The following is a 23,241-nucleotide window of genomic DNA, read 5'->3' as shown; positions in this document are numbered from 1 at the left end:
TTACATCCTCTCAACGCAAGAATCGACCACAAATTCCTTTTTTAACCGTACTTACTGAGCCCCAATTTTATAATTTATTTACTTTCGACAATTCAGATGACTTGCAAATTTGCAAAAAAAGAATATCAATTTGGAAGTCATTGACATCCAGCTGTATCTATAGATTAAATGGATTGGCTCAGAGGTGATGTGAATATAAATTCGGTTGTTAATTTTTGATTTATTGGTGATTTATTATTTCGCAACAAAGACTGAGATCGTATATTTTGCGGTCGTGCCCTAGGCTAATAGAGAAATGGTTCAAATTTAGCGCGAAAAGAGTTTGTGATATAGATTTCGAAAAGGGTCGAATGATTTACTGCAGTAAATTATGATCGAAGAGTTTATATGGTTCGGGCCTTAAGGAAAATACAATTTTATCTACTCCCTTACTTTTATCGAATTCCTCGGAAGCAATGAACTTCTGATCGACAGATTAAAATGTATGCTGGAGGTCGTAAGAAAACATTTTTCAAACTGTAAACGTGTACCTATCCTTTTCAACTTAGTCATATTGTCAATTTTACTCTCATTAATGTAAGGTCAGTGTACCAGACTCCAAACATTTATGATAAGCCGGACATAAATTGTTCTTCCATTCATAAAAAAAATTATCAATGAAATAACGACATATGTTCGAACACTGGCACACTGGCACTTCAATGTAATGACTGCTGTTATTAGAGTGAGTTAGAACGCACAAACAAAAGAAAATTTAGAGAAATATGCTGAAAGACCAGTAGTTTAGGACTTAATGTCAAAATAGATGTCTGGAAGTCTGAACCACAACAATATCCATATGAATCAATTCTTGAGATACTTGCACTTTTAGGGAAAGCTAGATGGACTTATCAGTTTGGCACGATCAGTGAAGATATCGAAACATAGATCTGTTGATGCTTTGTTTCCGTTCCCGGTCTTCACGCAAATCATGGTAGCTCTCCTGTTGCCGCCAGGAGCCCGTGTAGGGCGTCAGGTGGTCAGGGACAGCTAAAAATCCTATCATAATTTCTAGTATGTGTAAAATTTTTGTTCAATGCACTACACGATGTGCTGTTCAAGAAGGGATATTAATAGGGGATTTTCCCAGCTTAAACAGTATGTAGAATCTTCTTGGCCTCCAATTATAACTTTTCGGAAGCTCGTTCTAGAATCTGATGAGCTAATATGATTCCCATAAGGAAACCTTCTTGCCTTAAGTCTTAATTTCCTGCTTGAAATCGTGGCCAGATTCCTTAAAATTTTTAAAACAAAATTGGAGTCTCCAGCTAATGGAAAAAAATGATAAAAAATTCCAAAAATATTGAAAATCATGACCACCAAGTTAGGTCCAGCAGTACCGCCAGAATCGTTCAATTATTAAGAAATATTTACGATAAGACTTAGCTATCACAATAGCGACGCGAAAGAAAACTAATTAAAGTTTGACAGTATAACAAAAGAAAAATATTGAATTAGGTTTGATTAGGTCTCTTTTGCGTTGCTATGTGTAGTAGCTACAGTTAGAAGTGAAAAGGGTTTTGAATTTTTGAGATTCCTAATAAGTGTGGTCCTAATTTACTGCACTAAAATAGAAGACGCCTAAACATAGTTGAAGATCGTATGGAAAATTGGAAATTAAGCGTAAATTCTAGAGTGTTAAATTATCGAGAGAAATTTCAAAATATTGCCGTTGATTCCAAAATAAATAATTTTGTTTTTCTATATTCTGCAACATGACATCAAGTGTACATTAATTTAGTAAGTTTACTTTGAGTATTACGTTTACCAAATTGACCAAAATTTGATGTTTCTTTTTTCTAAAATTTTTTTGTTTTTACAAAAATTTATAATTACCTAAGTCATATGCAGATCACCCTTGAGTATTCGCGTAAATGTCTTTTTGAACTGCTGATTAGCCATTGCATAACAAAATGGATTCATTGGACTATTTGCATAACATAAAAAATACGAAAACATGTACAAATGTCCGTTGGTGCACGGTGGATCCGCACAGAATCCTTCGACTAAGGCAAGCACATGATAGGGTGTCCAACAGGCAACAAATGCTCCCAGTATAAACGAAATGGTTCGAAATGCTTTGCGCGCACGATTTTCAGACTTGGATTTTTGTCGGCCAGCATTCGGCGGTACTTTCTTTTTGCCCTTCAACCGTTTGCCAATCGATCGAATAAAATCACGTTTAGAGGATTGTTCCGGCTTGTCGGAAGTATTTGATGTTGACGGAGCAGTTGCGGCCGGTGCAACAGATGCCATTTTAGGTTTCCTTAAATCTACAGTTGTTGTTACAGCCATAATTGTAGCAGCGTTTGAAGTTTGCGCTAGGACAGTACTTTTCGTTATAGTACCCGATGCTTCAGTGCATGTTATATTGTTAGATACGCCATCCAAATTCGATGTTTGACGAGATGTAACGATCGCTGTTATTGGTCGGTCCGGCTTTTCTGTAACGCTAACAGTTGTATTGAATTTATTGAATGTTTCCGAAGGCTGTGAATTTGTTGGTGATGTTTGATAGTCCAGTGTGTTGAGTAGGACAGCTGGTGATGGTTGTTTTGATTGTGCGGTAGCTTTAATAAGTGCTTTTTGCAGCAATGACGGATTAGCTATATTGGCATTTGTTGATTTGGCGGGTGATTTGTGCTGTTGGGGTAGTCGTATTGACGATACAGGACTTTCATTTTGTGGTGACGATGCAATTACAGAACTTTCGTCCATAAATCGTAGATCCGCACCATCCATTCCTCCGAGAACATCATTTGTCATTGTTATATCACTGTTGGTGCTTACAACTAAATGGTTCGGTCTTTCCGATTGAGATGGAGAACCACCTGAAATCGGACTACTAAGAAATTCGTCTGGCGGCGGTAGAATCTCATGAGACAGTCGAATCTGTTCCTGTGAGTTTGTCGGTTCAGGTGGAGCTATGTCTTTTGGTGAAATGGGAGATTGAATAGGTGTCGGTTGCAATGGAACGACTTGTTGCATTTCGGATGGGGTTCTGTTCTCCGAATCCAATAAGCAAATTTCATTTATTCTCGATAAGGCATCGTTCTTCACGCTTGGAGTTATACTTTTTCGAGGAGGAACTGGCGGAATACCTGGGTATAATTCATTGGATTTTGTCGGAGTGGTTGTGGTTTTCACAGTTCCATTGATGCATGGATTTAAAACCGGCATTTGAGCTTGCACAAAAATTCCGGCTATCGATGATCGTTTCTTTGATAACGACTGTTGCTGGGCAACATTCGCTGAACTATCATCGTCAGAATCGAAGGCAGGACTGCTGGATCTTTCATTCTTATCGCCCTCGTTCTGGTTTCGTTTCGTACGACTTCGCGATCGGCCATCGTTATTCTCTTTCGTTACCTTTGGCACGGATGGTTTTTGACTCTGTTCAATTATTTGATTTGAAGACGAAGAAGATGTCATGTTTGATTGAGGAAGGGACGATTGTGCTACCGACGCTATAGGTCGTGGTTTCTCTTGACTCAACAGTGTACTCTGAGTTTTTGAAATACCTATTCCTGCCGCTCTACCAGCCATTCCCGTCATAGCACCGGCACTCAATGCCACCATAGACTGCATTTTTCTTTGTTTGGCTTCGCTGCGTTTTTGCATATCGTAGGCGGTTTTGTAGATGCCGCCATAGAGAATGAAAAGAACGACCAATGTTGTCCAGTAATAGCCAATGATGAGTGCAGTATTAAAAACGGGATCTTTTAAAAATTGAACTGCACACTGTCCCGGCAACAGATCCCGATATCCGATAAAATGTTCCCATCCAAAAATAGATGTGAAAAATAGCAACGCTGGAATAATCCACGTTATGGTCACCATCCAAATAACTCGATTTTTGGTACGCCAACTTCTGTACTTTGCTGCGATTTTTACTGAACAAAATCGGTCCACCGTTATTAGCAGTACTGTGTATTGGGACACGAGACAAACGGTGTAGTCAACCGATAACCATAAATCACAGAGTAGAGGACCCAAGTCCCAATAGCCCATTAGCACGTACACCGTGTAAAAGGGCATAGACACAGTACCTGATTGAGCAAAACGAAAATTTCAAATTATCTTTATGGAAATCAAAGTCTGTAATGTCTTGCCAAAACTCAACATACCTATTAACATATCAGTCGCTGCCAATGATGCAATGAAATAATTGCTCGGTTGTCGAATATTTCGGTCAACGATAAAAGCTAGAAGCACCAAAATATTACCGCCAACCGTTAATATAATACATATTGCCAGACTAATGGCAATCAATATCGTTTGCCATAGTTCAAATGGTGGCAGTACTTGTGTAGGTCCGTTATTATTTTCAGTCGTAGGTGTTTGATTACCGTTCCAATAAATATCCGATCCATTGATGGTAATGTTGCTATAACTCCATTCGATTGTTGATTCATTACTCGGCCATGGATAGTTCATATCGCCACCATCAAATAACGATCGATAGACGGGTACACCGAGCACTTTTTGACATTCAGGGAATTGAATTAGTCGTTTGTACAATGTTTTGCAGATTCGTTCTTGTTTCTTCTTTAGTTTCCTGTGTAAAGAAAAGGAAAAAAATGGATAAGATACAATAGAAGGGTACTGGTGGACCACATTTTTTCAAAAATATTGCAAGGGGAAGTAATTCAATTTACATCTTTTAAGTTTTAACTCACTGCCTTACATACCTACATTAATATCAAGACATTCGATCCGTTTTTTTTTTGGTTCAATAAAATTTACGTTTATTAACACATAGCCCTAATCGATTAGATAAATATTTTTGGAATATCTCACACCATATATGAAATACAATGTTATCAACTATTTACCAAAATAAGTCTACATCCAAATGTATTTTAAAAGTTCATAAAAAATTCCACCAGCGGTGGTATGAACCGAAAAAAAAACAACGGAAAAGGGCAAATATAGACGAACATTGAATGCAGATTTATCACGTTGACTCATAAAAAAACGATAACGTAAAAAAAAAATTGCGCCCAACGTGGGGCTCGAACCCACGACCCTGAGATTAAGAGTCTCATGCTCTACCGACTGAGCTAGCCGGGCTTGAAAACCAATTCTAATTATAGCATCATCTGTCACACAACGAAAATTCTAATTCTCTAAAAATAAATCTTATTCGCAGCATTGGAACGTCTTATTAGAATATTATACAATACACGTAAATTGTACGTTATGTGTACATACGTATATTATACATCTACGGCGCGAGACATAACATAACATATATATATATATATATATACAAGACGATTTTGTTTACCGAAAAATACGAATTCTTGATGTGTAGATAACTCACAAACAAAATTGTGTAACGGATAATGTAGCGTACAAAAGTGAATAACTGCAAATTTAATAAATGTTGTTTGAGGTATAGAAAAACTTCATATATGAACGAACATTAAGTTTGTATTGAGAGAATTTTTTCATTACACCAAAAAAGGAAGTTTACGGCGCATTATACATGTAAAGCGTTATTAAAGCGTTCGACGAATTATCAACAATTAGAGATGACAATAAATCGGAAAAACTGAGTAATTAAGGTAGAGTCTTGGATTGAGCTTAAAATTGGCATTCAAACGGTTCCAGAAACCCTTTGCACTGACCAGTAAAAACGTATTTCGAGACAGGTGTCAGACAGTGAACAAAATGTATGCAAAAAATGAAGTAAAGACTTTTTATCAAGATATTCATTTGCAATGCCCGATGCGCCTTTTACTTTTTGGCGCTCCTCAAACCAATAAAGTTTATTTAGGCGCCTCTGAGCCTTTTTCAGCGAATTCGCCCGATGCGCTTTTTGGTAGCCATTCCGGCCCTGCTCTGTGGAACTACCCCCCTACTAAGACATGCTAGCAACGGATATGGAAAACAGTCAGAGGTAATTAAATTTCAGCATGAATTTACTTCAGCTGTTCTGAATCACACACACAAACAAATCAGAACTGTGTTTATACTTGTTTATGTCAACTGTATGCTGATGAATAAATTAAAATGAGTATCATCAAGAGATAAAGAAAATTATGTCGAAAGAAAAGAATTGGTTTGAGAGTAATCAAAACATGGTCGTGAAAATAAATAAATTTGAGGTTGTCTCGTAGAAGTTCGAAAATTGCACCATTCTCTTATTCAGACTTGTACTAAAACTAAAAACGGTTTATCAAGAAGCATTCAATTCAATTGTGGTATATTGCAGGGTGCACCAACGTCTCCTCAGAAGTTTAATGCTGCAACAAAAATCGTATTGGATGAGCTAAATGAAATTGAAATTAAACAGAAATATGGTTACAAAATTGCTGATCAATTGGAGCCAATTACTAACTTGGCCTTTGCCGATGATACTGGAATATTTGGAAACTCGAGAGAATCTGCATCATTCTTAATAACTGAAACGGTTTACCGTTATTTAAATAACTTCAATCGAATAGGATTAGAAATCAATTATGAAAAATCGATAGCAATTGTGATTCAGAATGGAAAGCTAAACACAGAAAATCTATACGTTAATGAAGAAATCACGATACCGGCGTTGAAGTTGAATGAAACCATTCGATATTTGGGTGTAACATTTGCAGATGAAATAACTTTCGACGAGGAAAAAACGATTCAAAATTTAAATAGTAAATTGGACAAAATAGTATCTACAGTGACTTTGAGACCCGATCAGAAAATGAAGATCATAAACATGTGCATCTTTCCAACTTTAACTTATCAGTTCCAAACAGCACCATTGAACAAACTGAAAAAGAGCTTTTTGGAAAATGTGGATAAAATCATTCGTCATGCGATCAAAGAAATACTGCAAATTCCCGATGACACTCCGAATAACATGTTGTACTCCTGCACTTCCATGAAAGGTCTCTCATTAATTCGAGTAGAATGGGAAGCTTACATACAGAACATCAATGCCATTTTGGTTCTCATTAAGTCAAATCACCCAATTGTGAACGAGGTGCGTGATTTAGAAAAAGAAATGATGATTTGCCTGAGAAAATTAAGCATACCAACGGACTTCTTAGACAATGAAGAAACGAGAACAAGGAAGCCATCTGAACTGGTAAGATCTGAATTAAGAAAGAGAGAATATGAAGATTGGCAAAGGTTAAAAAGTAAAGGCAAAGGGGTCGTATTGTTTCAAGAGAGTCCAAAATTAAATCGATTAATCTACGAAAAACACGGACTAACAACATCGGAATGGATAACGTATTTAAAGATGGTTGGAAATGTTGCAGCAGTAAGAGTTATTCCTGGTAGAAGCTCCGGAACAAACCGTTGTCGAATTGATTCGTGCAACGAGATCGAAACACTTTCAAACGTTCTAGGATCATGTCCCCAGGGTGAACTTTTACGGCATAACAGACACAACAGAGTGGTGAATCAGCTTGCAAACGAATTACGCAAAAATTGGACAGTGTTGGTAGAATTTACTTGTATCAGTACAGACGGATCAATTAGACGAGTGGATTTAGTCATATACAACGAAGACAGTCGAAATGGATATATATTGGATCCTACAGTTCGATTCGAAAGCGACGAAAATCAACCAGAGTCAGTGAACGAAGAAAAGAAACGATTATACGAACCATGTATAGCCGATATTCAAACCAAATTAAAACTGAAACAATTAAGTGTAATCGGTCTCATGGTGGGTGCTAGAGGAACAATACCAAAATTTTTTGCGGAATTCTGTCAAAAATTCAAAATTAATAAGTCAGTGATTCAAGAGATTGTAACGGAAGTGGTGAGAGGCAGTTGTCGAATATTACACAATCACACTTATGATCCGGGACGGACATAAATCAAACGAAATCAAAACAATTAAATTATTCATACATGTTGAGTATACTGTGTCATTTGGCAATCATTAATGTAATGACAGTGTTGTTCTTTTGAGAATAAATGTATATATAACTGAAATACGTTGACGTTGTGTTATTGTGCTAATCTTGATTCCGCAAAATTCCTGCACTTTCTAACTACTTAACTACTGAGGTTAGATCAAAGGACTATCTTTTGCAACGAATTTCAATCGCTATCCAACGTGGAAACGCTGCCTGTATTTTGGGCACATTAGGGAAAAGCAGGATAGATGATTTTTATTTATTGTAAATTTAATTTTAGAAAAGATCGCTTTTTTACTGGCTGCGTCATTATTGTGAGCAGTCTTTTTTTGCGCATTTTCCTTTAATAAATTGAATGAAATCTACAAATTCTAACTACTAAGACTCTGAGATTTCTTCTAACTCCTTCAGTTTACATGTAAGAAATGTCTTGATTCAGCAGAAAGAAAAGTTCATACAAGACACGTACAATAACAGAAAAGATAATACCGTGTCTCCGTTCAAAATTAGTACCTACTTTATGTTAACTTTGTTTTATATAAAAAGAAATCTTTCATCCCCAATCAAGTCAAATATCCGTTATACTTAAGAAAACCAAGTGTACATTAATCTACTACCTCTCTCACACTCTCCATAATGCTACAAAAGGCAAAGGGACAGTAAATCCGACATAAAACTTCTGTCAGGAGAAAACAATGCTACACACAAAATGATTTGATATAAAAGTGAAAAGATAACAAAGGTGGGGAAAAAACATTGCATCATCACCATCACGCATATTGAACATTTTCTCGCAATTTTTCAGTGAATATAAGTAACGGAATCTGTGTAATTTCTGGTAAGTGTACGAATTCATTACTGTTTCATGGAAAACAATATTGTGTGTACTTCATATACACGTGCGTTTACCATTCACGACTTGAGCTCCGTTTAGAAATGATGACAACCGTTTTTCATTTTCATTCCTTTTTTTTAACAATTTCTAATAAACATCAACTTTCATTATTCCCTAAAGTGTCTAAATATAAAACATCACTACATTCAGATAGGACAGGGAGTGCATAAACACTCCCAATGCCATAAAACATGGCATAGGATGATGCAGTTTCACTATCGACAGACAAAAAAAAAAAGAAGATGAAGAAGCCGACAGAGAGAGAGAGGAAAAAAATTGATATCAGAAAATCAGTTATCTTACACAAATAATATGTTTTCATGACTCTAACAGCGATATCATAAATTTTCATACCATCGCATATACACCCTCCCTTCATTCCAGCATATAGCAAAGAATTCGTGCTATGACACGGTAGTACATTTTGATTTTATGTGCCATACATAAGTACGAACATAACTAACACACTCTGTATGACAGCATTATCTGCTGCTCTCCCCGTTTTCATAATAATAGTTCTATTCCAAACCAAACATACAATACAACACACAACACGCTCAATCTTCAAATACAGGAAGCATGAAATGGTAACAAACCGTATATCTGAGGGTGGGGTGTCTACAAAGATGTGTATATGTAGGAGGCATAAAATGGGTCTGACTTCTGCATGCATTTATATGTACACCATTATCATGGAACAAAATTTTTATGATATAAAAAAGGGAACTGCGGTGTCTAATCTGGCCTGTGGCTATGACAACAAATAATCTAGCAAAGAGAACAAAAATAACAAAAAAAAAATAGAAATGAAAGCGCTTGAAAGTGTTTTTACTCGTACTTCAAATTTATTTATTTTTACTATTCGTTTTTCGTGCCACCAACAACGATGACGCTCTCACACTGAGTTGTGTTTCTCGTTTTTCCTCAACGGATATTTTCTTGAAAACGCTTGAAGAGCTCGTCAGTATTAAGCCAAATGACGAATAAATGTGTTCAGATTTGCATTTAGCAGACTGCAATATAATTGTTGGAAATAAATCAATGTGAGTTCTATGCTGCTTTTACCTTTCAATTATACTTTTCGGAGACTTCACATATTTTACTATAGACGAACTGACTACCCTTTCGACCAAGAATGTATAATAATTTCTTTGCACAAATCCATTAAAACTAAAAGTAAAAAAAAAACTTTCAAAAAACCATACCGAGCATTACACTTTAGAATACGTTTAGTGCTGATGCAACAGTTTCTGGCTTACAGCCAAAAATTTTGTTGGTAAATAATATGAGAATGGCTTGTGTAATCGTCGATAAATTATTCTCGAACGATGCATATAAATTGCAAATATTGATTCTGACCATATTATGTTAATGTGGCATAATCGTTGTTTAACAGGTCTCTTTCCCAGTTTCTGCCGTATAATGCATTATTCGGTAAGTGCCCATAATGCATTGTATCAATGAAAATAGTTGGAAGTTATAATCGTTGACATTGATTGCTCATAGTTATAGTCTGAATTAAACAAGGTTCAGCAAAATTCTGTCGATCGATGCAAAAAATTGCAATTTCATCTCAAAATAAACGTTTCAGTGAGTGTATAGATTTTGCAAGATAGGAATCGTCTGGAGTACCTTCATTAATAACAGTTGTAAATACATCTGCAACTACCACCAATCTAGGTGAGTTAGACCTTCTAACCTCGCTTCTAACTGTTTGTGTGGATTTACAGTTGAAACTTAAATTTTACCTTTACTTTGATGGTCATTTATTTCACAATTTGAATAAAACCACAAAATTCTCATTCAAAATTGTAGTCACCGTTTCACTGTTGAATGAAATTACCATTTATTTCGTACCATTTGTGGGTTGGATGCATTTTCCAAAGAAAGTGGATGGTTTCTTTTTGAAAAGTTAAACAGTTTCCAGTTTAACTGGTAAAAGAACCATGTTTCGCAAAGTCTGAAGTCTGGTAATGTATGTTATTACGCTAATATAAAATCAGTAGCTTTAAGTGCAAGGTAGGGAACATTTATTAACCATTTAAATAAATAATTTTTTTATTTCTAGTTTATTCTTCTTGATATCAACTGTCTACATTATCCCTTGTCCTTGCGCTCTTGACGATGTCTGAGTCTATTAGACAATTCCTCGTCCATATGACTATCATCTGTTATCGATAACGACTTGAGAAGCTGTGACTATTGTGGTCTTATATATAGATTTGTGCAGAGTTATTTTGAAAGTTTTTTACGATTTAGGATTTCTTGAAAGTAGATAGAAGTAATAGATTCGATAGTAAAACTACGTTTATTCTTGCAGTGGATGGCCATAATTAGATGCCATACATCGATGCAAGAAATAAAATAGAAATACGGCGAAATAAAAAAAAGAAGAAAATAATATAAATAAATAAGAGGGTTCATCACAGTCACATATCAAGTCTGTAACATAAAAACAGAAATGTCGATCATCTCGCTTTCGAACCACTTCGTTGTTCACCTCGTCTGACTTCCCTATAATATAACAAGCAAATTTAACTGAAACTTTAATATTTAATACATTAATACATAAATAACATTTTTGCAGGCTAATACGAAAAATGTACTCTCCCTGGAAAGTACTACACATCACAATTAAAACTAAATTTTGAATTGTAGACAACATTATCTCCCTCACTGTAATATAAATTTTTGTTGACATAGTGGTAACGTTTATGCCTGTCTGGTATAAATATCGAAGATTTTTTCGTTTATATTCAAAGTTTTATTTATGTAATGACTGTAATCGCATCCGTTACGTCTATTCGCGCTAAAGACATAAAAAAATATTCTACGCTATCTAGATAAGCCTCGTTTTAAGTGTATATAGGAGTGTGCAAGGTTTTTTACCCCTGGTTGATTGTATCCGAACGAAAAATCGCGAACAAAAATACTATTAAGCCAAGTCTATCTGATTCCATTCAATCTCTTTTTCATTTATTATGAAAGAATGCCACCGTCGGATATAATATTAGTTATAGATGTCACTTTTTTTAAATAAAAAAAAGTGGAGGGGAGAATGAAAAGAATGGTATTTGGACTATTTGGGTATTATATGCAGCCAAATCGAAAAAATGAAAAAAAAATTACGGAAACTGTAGCTTTCCTTTGTTGTTAGAAAATTATGGTATGGCATTACCACCAACAACCTAGGGCTACTAAAAAGCATTTAATTTTTACGTAGACGCTTTTCATGAATAGCTCCAATAAAACAAAGTTGCAGGAACCGGTAAAGAATTTCTGATATAGGAAAAAAGTATTTCAGGAGCTTACAGTCACTGACGAATAGGAAGCTAGTAGGTAAGGGTATTCGATGGCACGCGACTCATATACCTTACTGGCCATTTAGAGAGCCACGTATGGGCGACGAATTGTGTCAAAATTGACAGAATTCTTTTGTTCTAATGTCAATTTTGACAATCTATGTCGCCCATACGTCGCTCTCTAAATGACCAGTTAGTTTATATCTACCGCCACCTAAATATTGAATAAAATATGTTACTAGCTATCTCGCCGAAAATCCCGAACTTTATTTAATTGAAATCAATGGTAAGGAGTTACAATAACGTTTATCTTAAGTCCTTAGCTCCTTTGAATTGTTAATCAGCATACTGGAGCTATGCGGTTTTTATGTTCAGTTTGATTTTTTTTTTGTTAAATAAAGAAGATAGAAGAAAAAAAAGTCAACAACTATGACAATAGCGATGAACTATGTCCAGTGTTCTCTTACGTAGCAAAACTAAAGAAGTACAAGATTTATTAACAAACAGTTCTTCACGATGTGTGAAACCAAAGAAGTCACCGATTATATGGCGATGCCGATTTATATAAGGTTTATGGACAACAGAAAACATTTATTTCAGAAGCTATTTTAAGCCCTATAATCATCACCTTAATGGAACGAGATCTTACAACAAAATGCGATTACCTTTGGACAATATCTGTTTGTTCCACGTGTCTGTAACGACATTAATATTTTATTGAAATGTCTTAATTGAACGAATCATCATCACTACCTTAGCAACCACAAAACCAATTTTCCACTAACTTTATCAAACGATTTATTTGGTCTATTGATTTTCTCAGCCACAATAAAAGCGCCTCTTGAAAATTGATCATTAAAAACCATCAATCAATCTTTTTCCGCATAAAATATTTCGAGAATATACCGCGTGCGGCATTAAATTTAAAGAAATAAAAAATCATCGAAAAATTTTTCGTTAGATGTTTGTAGGAAAATATTCTAATTTCGTAACATCAATCACAAATTTCTTTCGCAATGTCGCATACAAATATTTGTCATTACATTATGCCTCGATTTATAATCTTTCCAGTCCCATCGTACAATAGACAAAGTAGTCTGTTTTTCTTCACCGTTAAACTTTTCTTTTTCTTGTGTTCCGCTCCGCTTTTGTGAAAAACCAACCACCCACCATAAGAAGTTTTTTTGTTGTTGTTGTTGTTGTTGTTGTTGTTGTTGTTGTTAAGACGATGAGATGATATGTTTGTTATTCTCATTTTTTTATATCCATCGGTTACATAAGGCAATTGATTTGGAAATATATCCAGAATGCGTTTCGATTACATCTCATTCATTTCGATTCAAATACAAATAAAAATATAACAAACTAAAATGTCTATTGCACGTTTCGTACAGTAACCGCCCGTGCTCATTGTTATAGTAATAGTTTTAAAATAAACCCTTGGTAAAAACCATAGACTTCACTGACAAAGAAGCACTGACTCTTGGGGATTACGTTGCTTCATAAATATGTTCGATTGGTTTTATCCTCACAATCAATTGGCGGTTGTTCAAACAAAGTTACGTCTTTTTTACACGTAAAGTTCTGTATTATTCATCCACATACAGTACGAGTGTGTACTTCCGTTTGGCAGACAGTCAAAAACGATTTTTATAATTTCGAATGTAATACATTGATTTTCTCGGAATTAGTGTGTGCCACGGAGACATTAAAAGTGTACGGTTACACCATTACAACAGCTGAAACATGCCGAGTCGACATTTTACTTTACCTTTTACGGGGTATGGGGTAAATTGATTGAATTGTTGTTTCTGCGAATTTCATTTACCATCTGAAATCCTTTTCATATAGGCAATCATTGCACATATAATCCGCCGAGTATTCCTCAGCAAAATATTCACTATACTTTGTTGTGGCATTTTCGTTTTCCATATCTGGCTAAAGAGCAATCCATTCTTCTGAATCACATGAAAATTACTCTATAAAGTTTATCGAAAAACGTAAAACTTGTCGTAAACCAAACAGACATACGAAATGTATGCAAATACCAAATGGGCATATGGACACAGAAATCAGCCCGCATTTTGTTAGTTATGTGTGGTGGACCTGTTACATTTTGTCCAATAAAAGTTCGTTGAATTTCGGGCTGTGACCGTTATTTGAATTCTAAACGATTCGGTACTCTCTAATAAAAAGAAAAAGGAAATTCATCCATAATACCCTCATGTGCATGGTCTAACAAAATTGGATTTGTTTGCACGTGTATTTGAAACAAGAAAATAACTCAATATTCAAGTCATTTCTTTACGAAATGTACGAACATTTACTATATAGATAATAGGATGGTTTGGGAATCGGAACGGAAGGGGTCCACGAAAAATTCTTGCCTTCCCTAAATGTCAAAACCGTTTAAAAATTTTTTATAATGCAATAACTTTTGATTTTAAGATTCACGGAATTCACATACTCGACGAAATTTGACCACTCGCCAAAATTACTTCATCAGCGATGTTAATTTTTTATGTTGAATTTGACTCGAATTAGTAGAAAAACAAAACAATTTCTAACAAAAATCTATAAACTGTTTTTTGGTAGACGTGGAAATATGTAGGAGAAACAGAACTTATGGAATCCTCCCGTTCCGATCCCCGAACAATCGCACGTCCCTGATAGATAATTTGCTGTTTTACTTAACGTGCAAATTCGTTTCGATTATTTTCGCAATACGCAAAGAACAATTTTGTTTAAGGGTAAAGTATTCCTTTGGTTCATCACACACTTGTTTCAAACGTCTAGTGTATTAGTGTTTTCCCAGGATAAGACTTTTTCCAGTTTTCTGCACGCGGACCTGTGCCGTGCACAGACATATAAACTGTACGTATAGTAAACCATATCCATAAGCTGTCTATAATACGTGAACCTTTCCGTTCATTCGAGAGTAGATTTCTCCTGGATAGACAAGTCACTACATTACGGATTATCCTATTTTGAATGTGGAGTGGAAGGACTGAATATGTTCGAATTGTATTATATACAATACACGTACACAATTTTACAATAAATGTTTTTTTTTGTGAAAAAGAACAAGTTTATGTGTGGAATGGGGAATTCAAATTTAATATTTTACATTTTCGACTGATGTGTATTCCTTTTCTATATGTATGTGAAATATGTTTGAATAGGTTTACGCAATTTGGCTGACATATTTTACTCTCAACGACACAAGCTGTCTATATATTCTCACCGTATCGCTAATCGGTACATAATAATGAATCCCTTGACATAAAATAAAGGTGACTTGTTTGTGATCGGATGTAGATGGAATAAACACAAGTTTTTTTCTTCTTCGATTTCTTCTTCTTCGCTTGGCTTTGGTGCTTAGGAAAATGGGAAAATCAAATAACTTTTCTACGGATTTTGTTTCGATTGGAATATAACAAAATTATGATTATAAGATTAGTAATGTGTGTATAGTACATATATGCGAGTGTGTGCCTATACTTCTGTGGTATCATTTTAGTGTTTAGCCATCATTTATTCTGAAGAGAGGAGAGCAATGGAAAAAAAGTTGTATTAATTTCGTGCATAAAAGAAATTGATCCCTTTAGGGATGGATATTTGGGAAATTGATCGAAATAATCTTATTTCATTATGCGATTATTCTTTTTTTTTCGGTGGAAGGAGTGAATGAAGTTGTTCCGTCAAATGATAATCACGTTATCGACATAATAACTTTTAATTATGAAAATTGATGCATTGTAATTAGCGAAAGAATTACAGAAAAAAGGCCATTTCGTCATCCCCCTATTAACTGATGCGAAATTTTATTACTTTTATTACGTCGAATTCTTTCTTGGTTTCAAATCGATGTGAGGCGGGGTGGTGCTCGAATTAAAAAAAAAATAATTCCAACCACCCAGAATATGTTCACATTTCTCACCTGGAAAATCAATTAAAAATGAATTTCACGTTCTACCATGACTCGGCTACATGTAATTAGGCGTGTGTTTCAAACCAATTAAAACCGAAAAACAACATAAAATGGAAGTTTAATTTTATTAATTTCCATTGAAAGTCAATTAAGTATTCAATTGTAACAATTGCACACAAAATGGAAATAACAGTCTCCTTGGCAAAAATCGAAGGTTTCATTGCCCAATTTTACTCACAAATGATAAATGTGCGAAAAGAAGGTTCTACAATCAATATTGACTCGAAATCAATGGTTTGATTACATTGTTGCTATAGATGATAGTTTTCAGTTCATAATTTCGTAGACCGATGTCAAAATCGGAAGTTAAATGAGCCAGGCGAATCGGCCACACAGTAAATATGGTGTTTTTATGCCTCTCGAGGAAATTTTATCATGATTAATTTCTTTCACTGCCTATCCACCCGGAATATTGTTGTTACACGTACATTTCCCACCCGCGGAAAGCGGTCGTTACATGTGGGAATTTTTTAAACCTTTCGATATCGTGCTTCGCCATTTGCATAATACATTTTTTTTGCTGCAGCGGCCGCCTCATTGTGCGTTACGTTGTGATTAGTGAACAATCGTTGCGTTCGCGCTAAAATATCAATCGTGATCGCGGGCGGCGATTCTCGTGTTGCTATCGAACGTGGCAGTTGCAAGTAGTAGTCGCTTGTTGGCTCACAATCCGAGCAGGTACGGTGTCGATGCCCTTGTCTTTCCGATCGCTTGTGCCGTTCCTTTTCGTTAGCGTTACCTTTGAAATTTCTGAAACACTTTCCGCATACCTGGCCTCATCGACGAATACTACGTCGCAATTCTCTCGTTTCTTCACTGCGTCCACCAACTTGCGCACACCCAACGCAAAAAACGAATCGTGTTACGTTGCAATTCCTTTCGTGGTCCAAACGGAACTAGCTGGCATAGAAAAATCGCGCAATTTGGACATCGCATTCTCGGCGCGTAAATCTTTAAGATTGTTGGTGAACAGCAAGAAATTCACTATAGGCGAACGCGCAATATGACGAATCTTGAGTTATTTAAACGTAAGTACAAATTTCTCCTTAGGATGGAGCGTTTCCCCACTTTTCATTTTTTATTCAACACAGAGAAAAAAGTCAGATTAAATGTTTAATCTTTGGAAAGATTACGAACATTTTAAATTTTTCTAAAGATTTCATTTCAATCTTTTTTCAAAGATTACAAAAATTAAATCTTTCGATAGATTACGTTTCGGATTAAAATGGCTAAAATTGATAGTAGCAGTGAGAAGTGAAGTTAAATATAGAAAATTTTGCCACGAATTTTTTTTTTTTTTTTCAAAGAACGTTGTTACCTAGAGTTTATGATTAGAATCTAGTAGATGGTAGATGTGTAATTTTTTGTCATATGTTAGTGATTCAAAGTAAAACTAAAAACCACAGCACAGAAATATTTGAGACTTTTTTTTTGCTTTTCTTTAGGAATATTAATTTTTGAGTTGAAAATCGTTGCAAAATTAAATAAATTCTTCCATGCAAATTGGTCCGTTATACTTCTTAATCAATTGTACAATTAAATATGGGGCGCAAAATATCGTTTTATTATAATATTTTCCTACTTTTCAATACTTTTGCCAGGCTCAACTTCCTTATCGTTGATTATCCAGATTTATGAAATATAATATGTTGCCTTCGATTAGGATTTGAACTCGTTGACTATGATGGTTACCTCAGTCGGTACAAAGGTTTCGTTCAGAAGATTATTTTTTAATCTTTGAAAGATTAAAATCTCCGTAACAACGGTTCGAAATTAAATCTTGCCAAGATTAAGAAGCCAATAGCTCAGTGGTAAAGTACAGGACTGGAGATACGGAGGTACCGAGGTGAAAGAGTTCAAATCCTGATCAAAGTAAGTAAAAAAAAACATTTAATTTCAACTAAACAAATAAAATTCTCAATTTCAGAATAAATAAAACGAGTAAATCTGACTCAATATTCAAATATATGTTGGAAAAAAAAATTTTAATTTCAAAATAAAAAAAATTTAAATCTCTTGCAAGATTTCGATCTAATCCATCGAAAGATTATTTTCGAAAGATTAAATGCAAGTAATCTTTCGAAAAATTAGATTTCAATCCAAAAATAAATTTGGTCCTATATGTAATCCGAAAAAGATTTAAATCTAATCCAGGATTTCTCTCTGTGAATTTGGACATCTCCTTTGCAGAACTGGACATGCCGCAACATGATTCGAACGCCAATTGCATTGTCTTGTTTTCGGAAAATTTGCGTAAGAGAGGAAAACAGACGACCATCATAATCACAGAGGATAAGGCAATACTGAGCAAGGCTGGTTTGAACTCTATGACGCCGACCGACTACGATGCGTTATTAAATGGAAACGTTGAACGGATTATAAAGAAAGAATCGAATTTCCGCGATTATTAAATCGAAGTCGAACAAACATCATGAAGCGAAACGACGTCAATTTTTATTTTTGAATTTGTATAATAAGCGAAGACTGATCCATACAATCCAAACTGAATCATTCGAAATTCCCTTTTTTTCTCGCCCAATGTACGCTGTACAGAGTCAATTTTTTTTCACATTCAAGACTATTCGGTCTGTCCTCGATACCCTATTTGTTCACTTTTTGCAGTAACATCGAGACACATAGAAGAGTTTCTGTTTCACTGTTTCAGACGTTTCAAATCATCTTGTTACTGAATGAAACCAGGCAAAAAAGATAAAAACTTTTGCACCAAGCATTGAATGCCTTGGAAAACCATCACTTGAACCTACTGCATTATATACATTTACAGACAAAAGTAGTACGAAATTGAGATTTGAATAAAATATAAGACTAATTTTGCATAATGTGATGTTGCTAGACGATAATGTATATACACATCCACCACTATAGGAGATGTTTCGAAACATGGGAATTGAAGTGAACATGGTTTTTGTTTAAGAAATGAGAGGTTCATGACTTAAATGACACATATATAATATCGTACAGTTTTGTACAACTTATGCCGTAATGGGTGGATGTGTATGAGAGTGTGTGACTGTGGGTGGATGGGATGTGTGACTTAAAACCCATAAGAAATAGGTAATGTTGAAATAAAAATGTGTTACGAAAGACTACATACAATATAATATACGGAAGATGAACTGTAAAAGTCATACGAACATATTGTGGAGTCATCGTACACACAATTCTAGTCTCCAAGTCCCTTTGTTCATTTGCTTTGATGTTAATGACATTATGAATTATTTTAAGGACACAACATACTTAACTCAACAGCTTTGTATTGTGTGTGGCTTGTCTTATCACCGTTGAGGAGGTGTTTTACTTTTGTTTGCTAAAATTATTAATTACTCAAGAAGTTATTGTTAAGAAAATTGGGTAATTTTTGGCAGTTACAAGCTCTTAAGAACCACGTTTCCTGAACACTCCCCGAGTGTACGTAAATAAAGAACAGAGGAGAAAATAAGTATAGTCAGAGTGTCATTGAGACTTTCGGGACTTTTGGCATTATATAAATTGAAATTTAGCGCATATACAAGTTGAAATTCATACCGAACACGCCACCTTTAAATCGAAAAGTATAAGTAGTTTGGTCGTGTTTTGCAGTGGCATGGAGACCTAGGAATAAATTAAGATTCGCTGAACCTAACTCACCCCTATACTCATAAAAATCGAAAAGAGTTTGGCATGAGTCCTGTTCGTAAAAAGAAACCTTCCATTGTACTTCACACTTACGTCTTAATTTACTGTATACGCAAAAAACCCCATCGGTCTCAACATATATTTTATTGTCTCAGCTGTATACATAGATATCTTGTGTCGAGGTAAGATGTTTACACATTGTAACGTGTTGAGGCACGCTACATAATTGTAATTAGTTTATAAGTAGATTTGAGAATAACTAAAAAGAACAAATTGAATACATTTATCTAACAGGTCTGTTCCAAGTGCAACAACGAAATGTCAAATTTCATCCACAGAGCCATGACCAAACCAAAATTGTTTACAAAATGTTCGTAAAATCGTTGAGGTTATGGCTCTGTGGATGAAATTTGACATTTAAATGCACTAAAATTACTCTTGCACTTGCACTTGGAATAGACCTACTAGAATAAGAAATTCAAATCGGTACACTTCGTCGGTCAAATTATAAATAAGTAATCAGTGCCATCATTTGGTAATTAGGTAATTACATTTGTATCATCATTTTGAAAACGTGGCAAACGTAACCATTGTAAAACCGAGGGTATAAATAAGAATGTTAGCCAGTACGTCGTTCTCTTTACCATTAAATTCTCGTCGCAAACACACGAGCACGAGGAAACAAGAATGATTGGGGAATTATAAAGGAAGAAACGTTTATGTTTCTAAATTGTTATAAATAAAGTCGCTTTATTAAATCAAGAAACCCAAAGTCAAGTAGTTTCCTTTGCTCAAACCGATTCCTTTAAGCAGGCGTCCCACTAAATTTTGCCTTGTCCGAAATTCGGACATTTCGGACAATTCATAAAAATTTCGGACATTTTCTACAAAAATTTCGGACATTTTTTTTCTAATTTTCACTAAAGTTACGCATTAGAAAAAGTCTGTATGTCATTTAAGTCCATTCCACCAACAAATTCTAAGGCTTTATATGAGATGAGAGAGATGAGATTTTTTTTTAAAGTATACTTTGACATGACCTGTAGCTGTATAGCTCATTAACCTGAATAGAGGGCTTGAAACCTTCACGAAAAGATAGTGTTAAAGACGTAAGTTAACTAATGCATGTCGCGAAGGAATAATATCTGACATGTTTCTGAGGTAAGGGTTTGTAATAGATCCCATATAAATTTCGTCAAACAAACGAAAATCTAGATTTGGTATTTTAGTATAAAAATTCAGAAAACAGAAATCCAGATCTTCATTTGTCAAACGAAATTCTTGTGAATTCAATTACAAACCACAACTCCCGAATCAGAAACATGTCGTATTTCAACCTTGCGAGACTGTATGTTTAAATAAAACCAGGTTGAATACGGGTCAGGCTTCTTTCCGTTCCTCAAATTTTGGACAAATGCTGAGAAATACATTTTCCTCGCATAGAATAATTTCCTCAAATATGTGGTTTTTAGTCAATACACTTCCTTCGTCGACCTACATCATTTGCATGTATTTCATCGAAGGATGGAAGAAATAATGATCACAAGAAAGGTTAAAATTTCGATGCGCTACATGCGAATCTTGTAATTAGTTTCCATAAGGCCTGTTGTAATTTTTGTCTACTTTTCCTACTATTACTTCAAAAATTCGATCATATTCTCCCTTCTATTAGAAATTTTTTAATGTCGACTATACTGAAAAAATGCTTAAAAAAGATATTGGAGTCAGCCAAGATGTGACGCAGGAAACTCTTAACGTGGCTGTCTTTTAGAGCTACAGCTATTTTCTAACATATTCATTCGCTGCGCTCGCTCGTTATATTATTATCTTAATATTGATTTATTGATTTTCACTCGAAGGAAGAATTGTAACATTATGCCCGAGTACCATAATCAGAAAAACAGGATTTTTTTTGAGGAAATGCTTTTTTGAATGAAAACCAGGTCTAGAAAATTATCTGAGTTAGTTATCGTGTTCCATAGGAAAATAAACAATGAGCATATCGGTTTTTCGAGAACTACTCCCAGACCATTGAGCTGATAACGCCCAAGTGAATAAAAATTTAGGGACAATGTATTGATAGACTGAAAGTTCAATTAAAAATTCTGTGAAGCGCGCCGCAGGCAATTTTTTTGAAAATGCGACTTTTATATTTTTATATATTTAATTCTGGTCAGGTCTTGAAGAATATTTCGGACATTTCGGACAATTTCGGACAAATGTGTAAAATTTCGGACATTTCGGACAAGTGGGACGGGACGCCTGCCTTTAAGTAGAAACAACTTTTACACGTGTGTGCTTTAGTATTGCCACGTTTGTAAAACTCATAAGAATACGTCTCTGCATCCTAAGGTATCTGTGGGCATATCAATCGCACTGGTTACCGATGGCAATTTCAACCCTGCAGAGTCTGGTTTATTTGTCGTATGGTCACCGATCACAATTTTCCTACTAAATACAATTATCGTTCTGGCTGGAACAGAAGTGGTCTTAATTAATTGTTCTGCCAACACTACGGAGAACAAAAAGAACGGCGAACATCCGTTACAACATGATGTTCACGCAATCTAATGTTTGTCACAATTAAAATTGATTTTCTTTTGTTCAATGTGAAAACCATGTGCAATTAGATGCATCCAGGTTTTCAAATTGAGTTAAAGTTCAGCCAACGGTTCAACCAATGATATCGTATAAATTACAAAGATCAAGAATTTTAATTCCATCAAAAATATTATTGGATCAAATGATATGTATCGAATTTCAATATTTTTGAACAACTGCAGCCGTTTCAAGTATATACATAATCTACCGCCTCTATGTTGTGCTCACTTTATTTACTTTTCTTCTTTTCTGCACAGAGCTTAGGTTGGTTTTTGATACACAGCGAAATGTTTGTATTAAAGCTTCGGTCATTGTAAGCTTTTTTTATTCAAGTTCCTATTCATAAAGTTGATTTGTTCCTGAATATTATATCATCTTATGGCATGTCGTATATAATAAAGGAAATGCTAAAAACGATTCACAATGTTTTTAGATAACAAATATACGTATATTATGTTAAGGGGTGCCACATTCGCTTCATCCCCCATTTCGCTATTCATCATATAAACGCAAAGGGAAAAGATATTCTTTTTGAGTATTAGATGGCTCCAAGCAGTGTGTAATGTATTTCTAAGATCGTAGACCGCATGTAAACAAATGTTAAAAAATGGATAAATTGAAATGGTTTTGAAAGAGCAATGCCTAGACGTTGGTAGCGAGAAAATTTTTTGTTGTAAAGCGGGGAGCAATAAGAATTTCATTTTTTCGCTTCATTTATGTATGAAGACCATGTTCAAATTGCAATAATGCAGAGCGTATTATATTATGAATTCTCAAGCCTACTGGTAGTCTAAATTAAAAATCGAAATAATTCAGCGTTTTTTCCCGGTTTTCGGAAACGAGAAAGTAATTGAAGATTCTTTTATGTGTGCAAACTTTGAGCTTCATTTCGTTCATACAAACTTTCCCGTT

At 34.9% G+C, this 23,241-nt stretch overlaps 1 protein-coding gene and 1 non-coding gene across 2 annotated transcripts in view; both read right to left on the bottom strand.

The window, feature by feature from the left end:
• Positions 1 to 1,715: 1,715 nt before the first annotated feature.
• The window catches only part of LOC119069072 (probable muscarinic acetylcholine receptor gar-1), an 83,757-nt gene continuing 62,231 nt past the window's right edge, over positions 1,716 to 23,241 (bottom strand). Inside the window, exons 3-4 of the mRNA XM_037172950.1 lie at positions 4,167 to 4,597; positions 1,716 to 4,088 (exon numbers count right to left, since the gene is read on the bottom strand). Of these exons, the coding sequence (XP_037028845.1) occupies positions 1,876 to 4,088; positions 4,167 to 4,597 (2,644 nt within the window). The 3' untranslated portion in view covers positions 1,716 to 1,875. The remainder of the gene's footprint in view (positions 4,089 to 4,166; positions 4,598 to 23,241) is intronic.
• On the bottom strand, positions 5,040 to 5,112 carry Trnak-cuu. Its single transcript has one exon. It is a non-coding gene; the product is annotated as a tRNA-Lys (tRNA).

The sequence above is a fragment of the Bradysia coprophila genome (assembly GCF_014529535.1).
Source record: "Bradysia coprophila strain Holo2 chromosome X unlocalized genomic scaffold, BU_Bcop_v1 contig_26, whole genome shotgun sequence".
Taxonomy (NCBI): domain Eukaryota; kingdom Metazoa; phylum Arthropoda; class Insecta; order Diptera; family Sciaridae; genus Bradysia; species Bradysia coprophila.
Note: the sequence above shows the minus strand (reverse complement) of the source record. Positions and strands in the feature narration are given on the sequence as shown.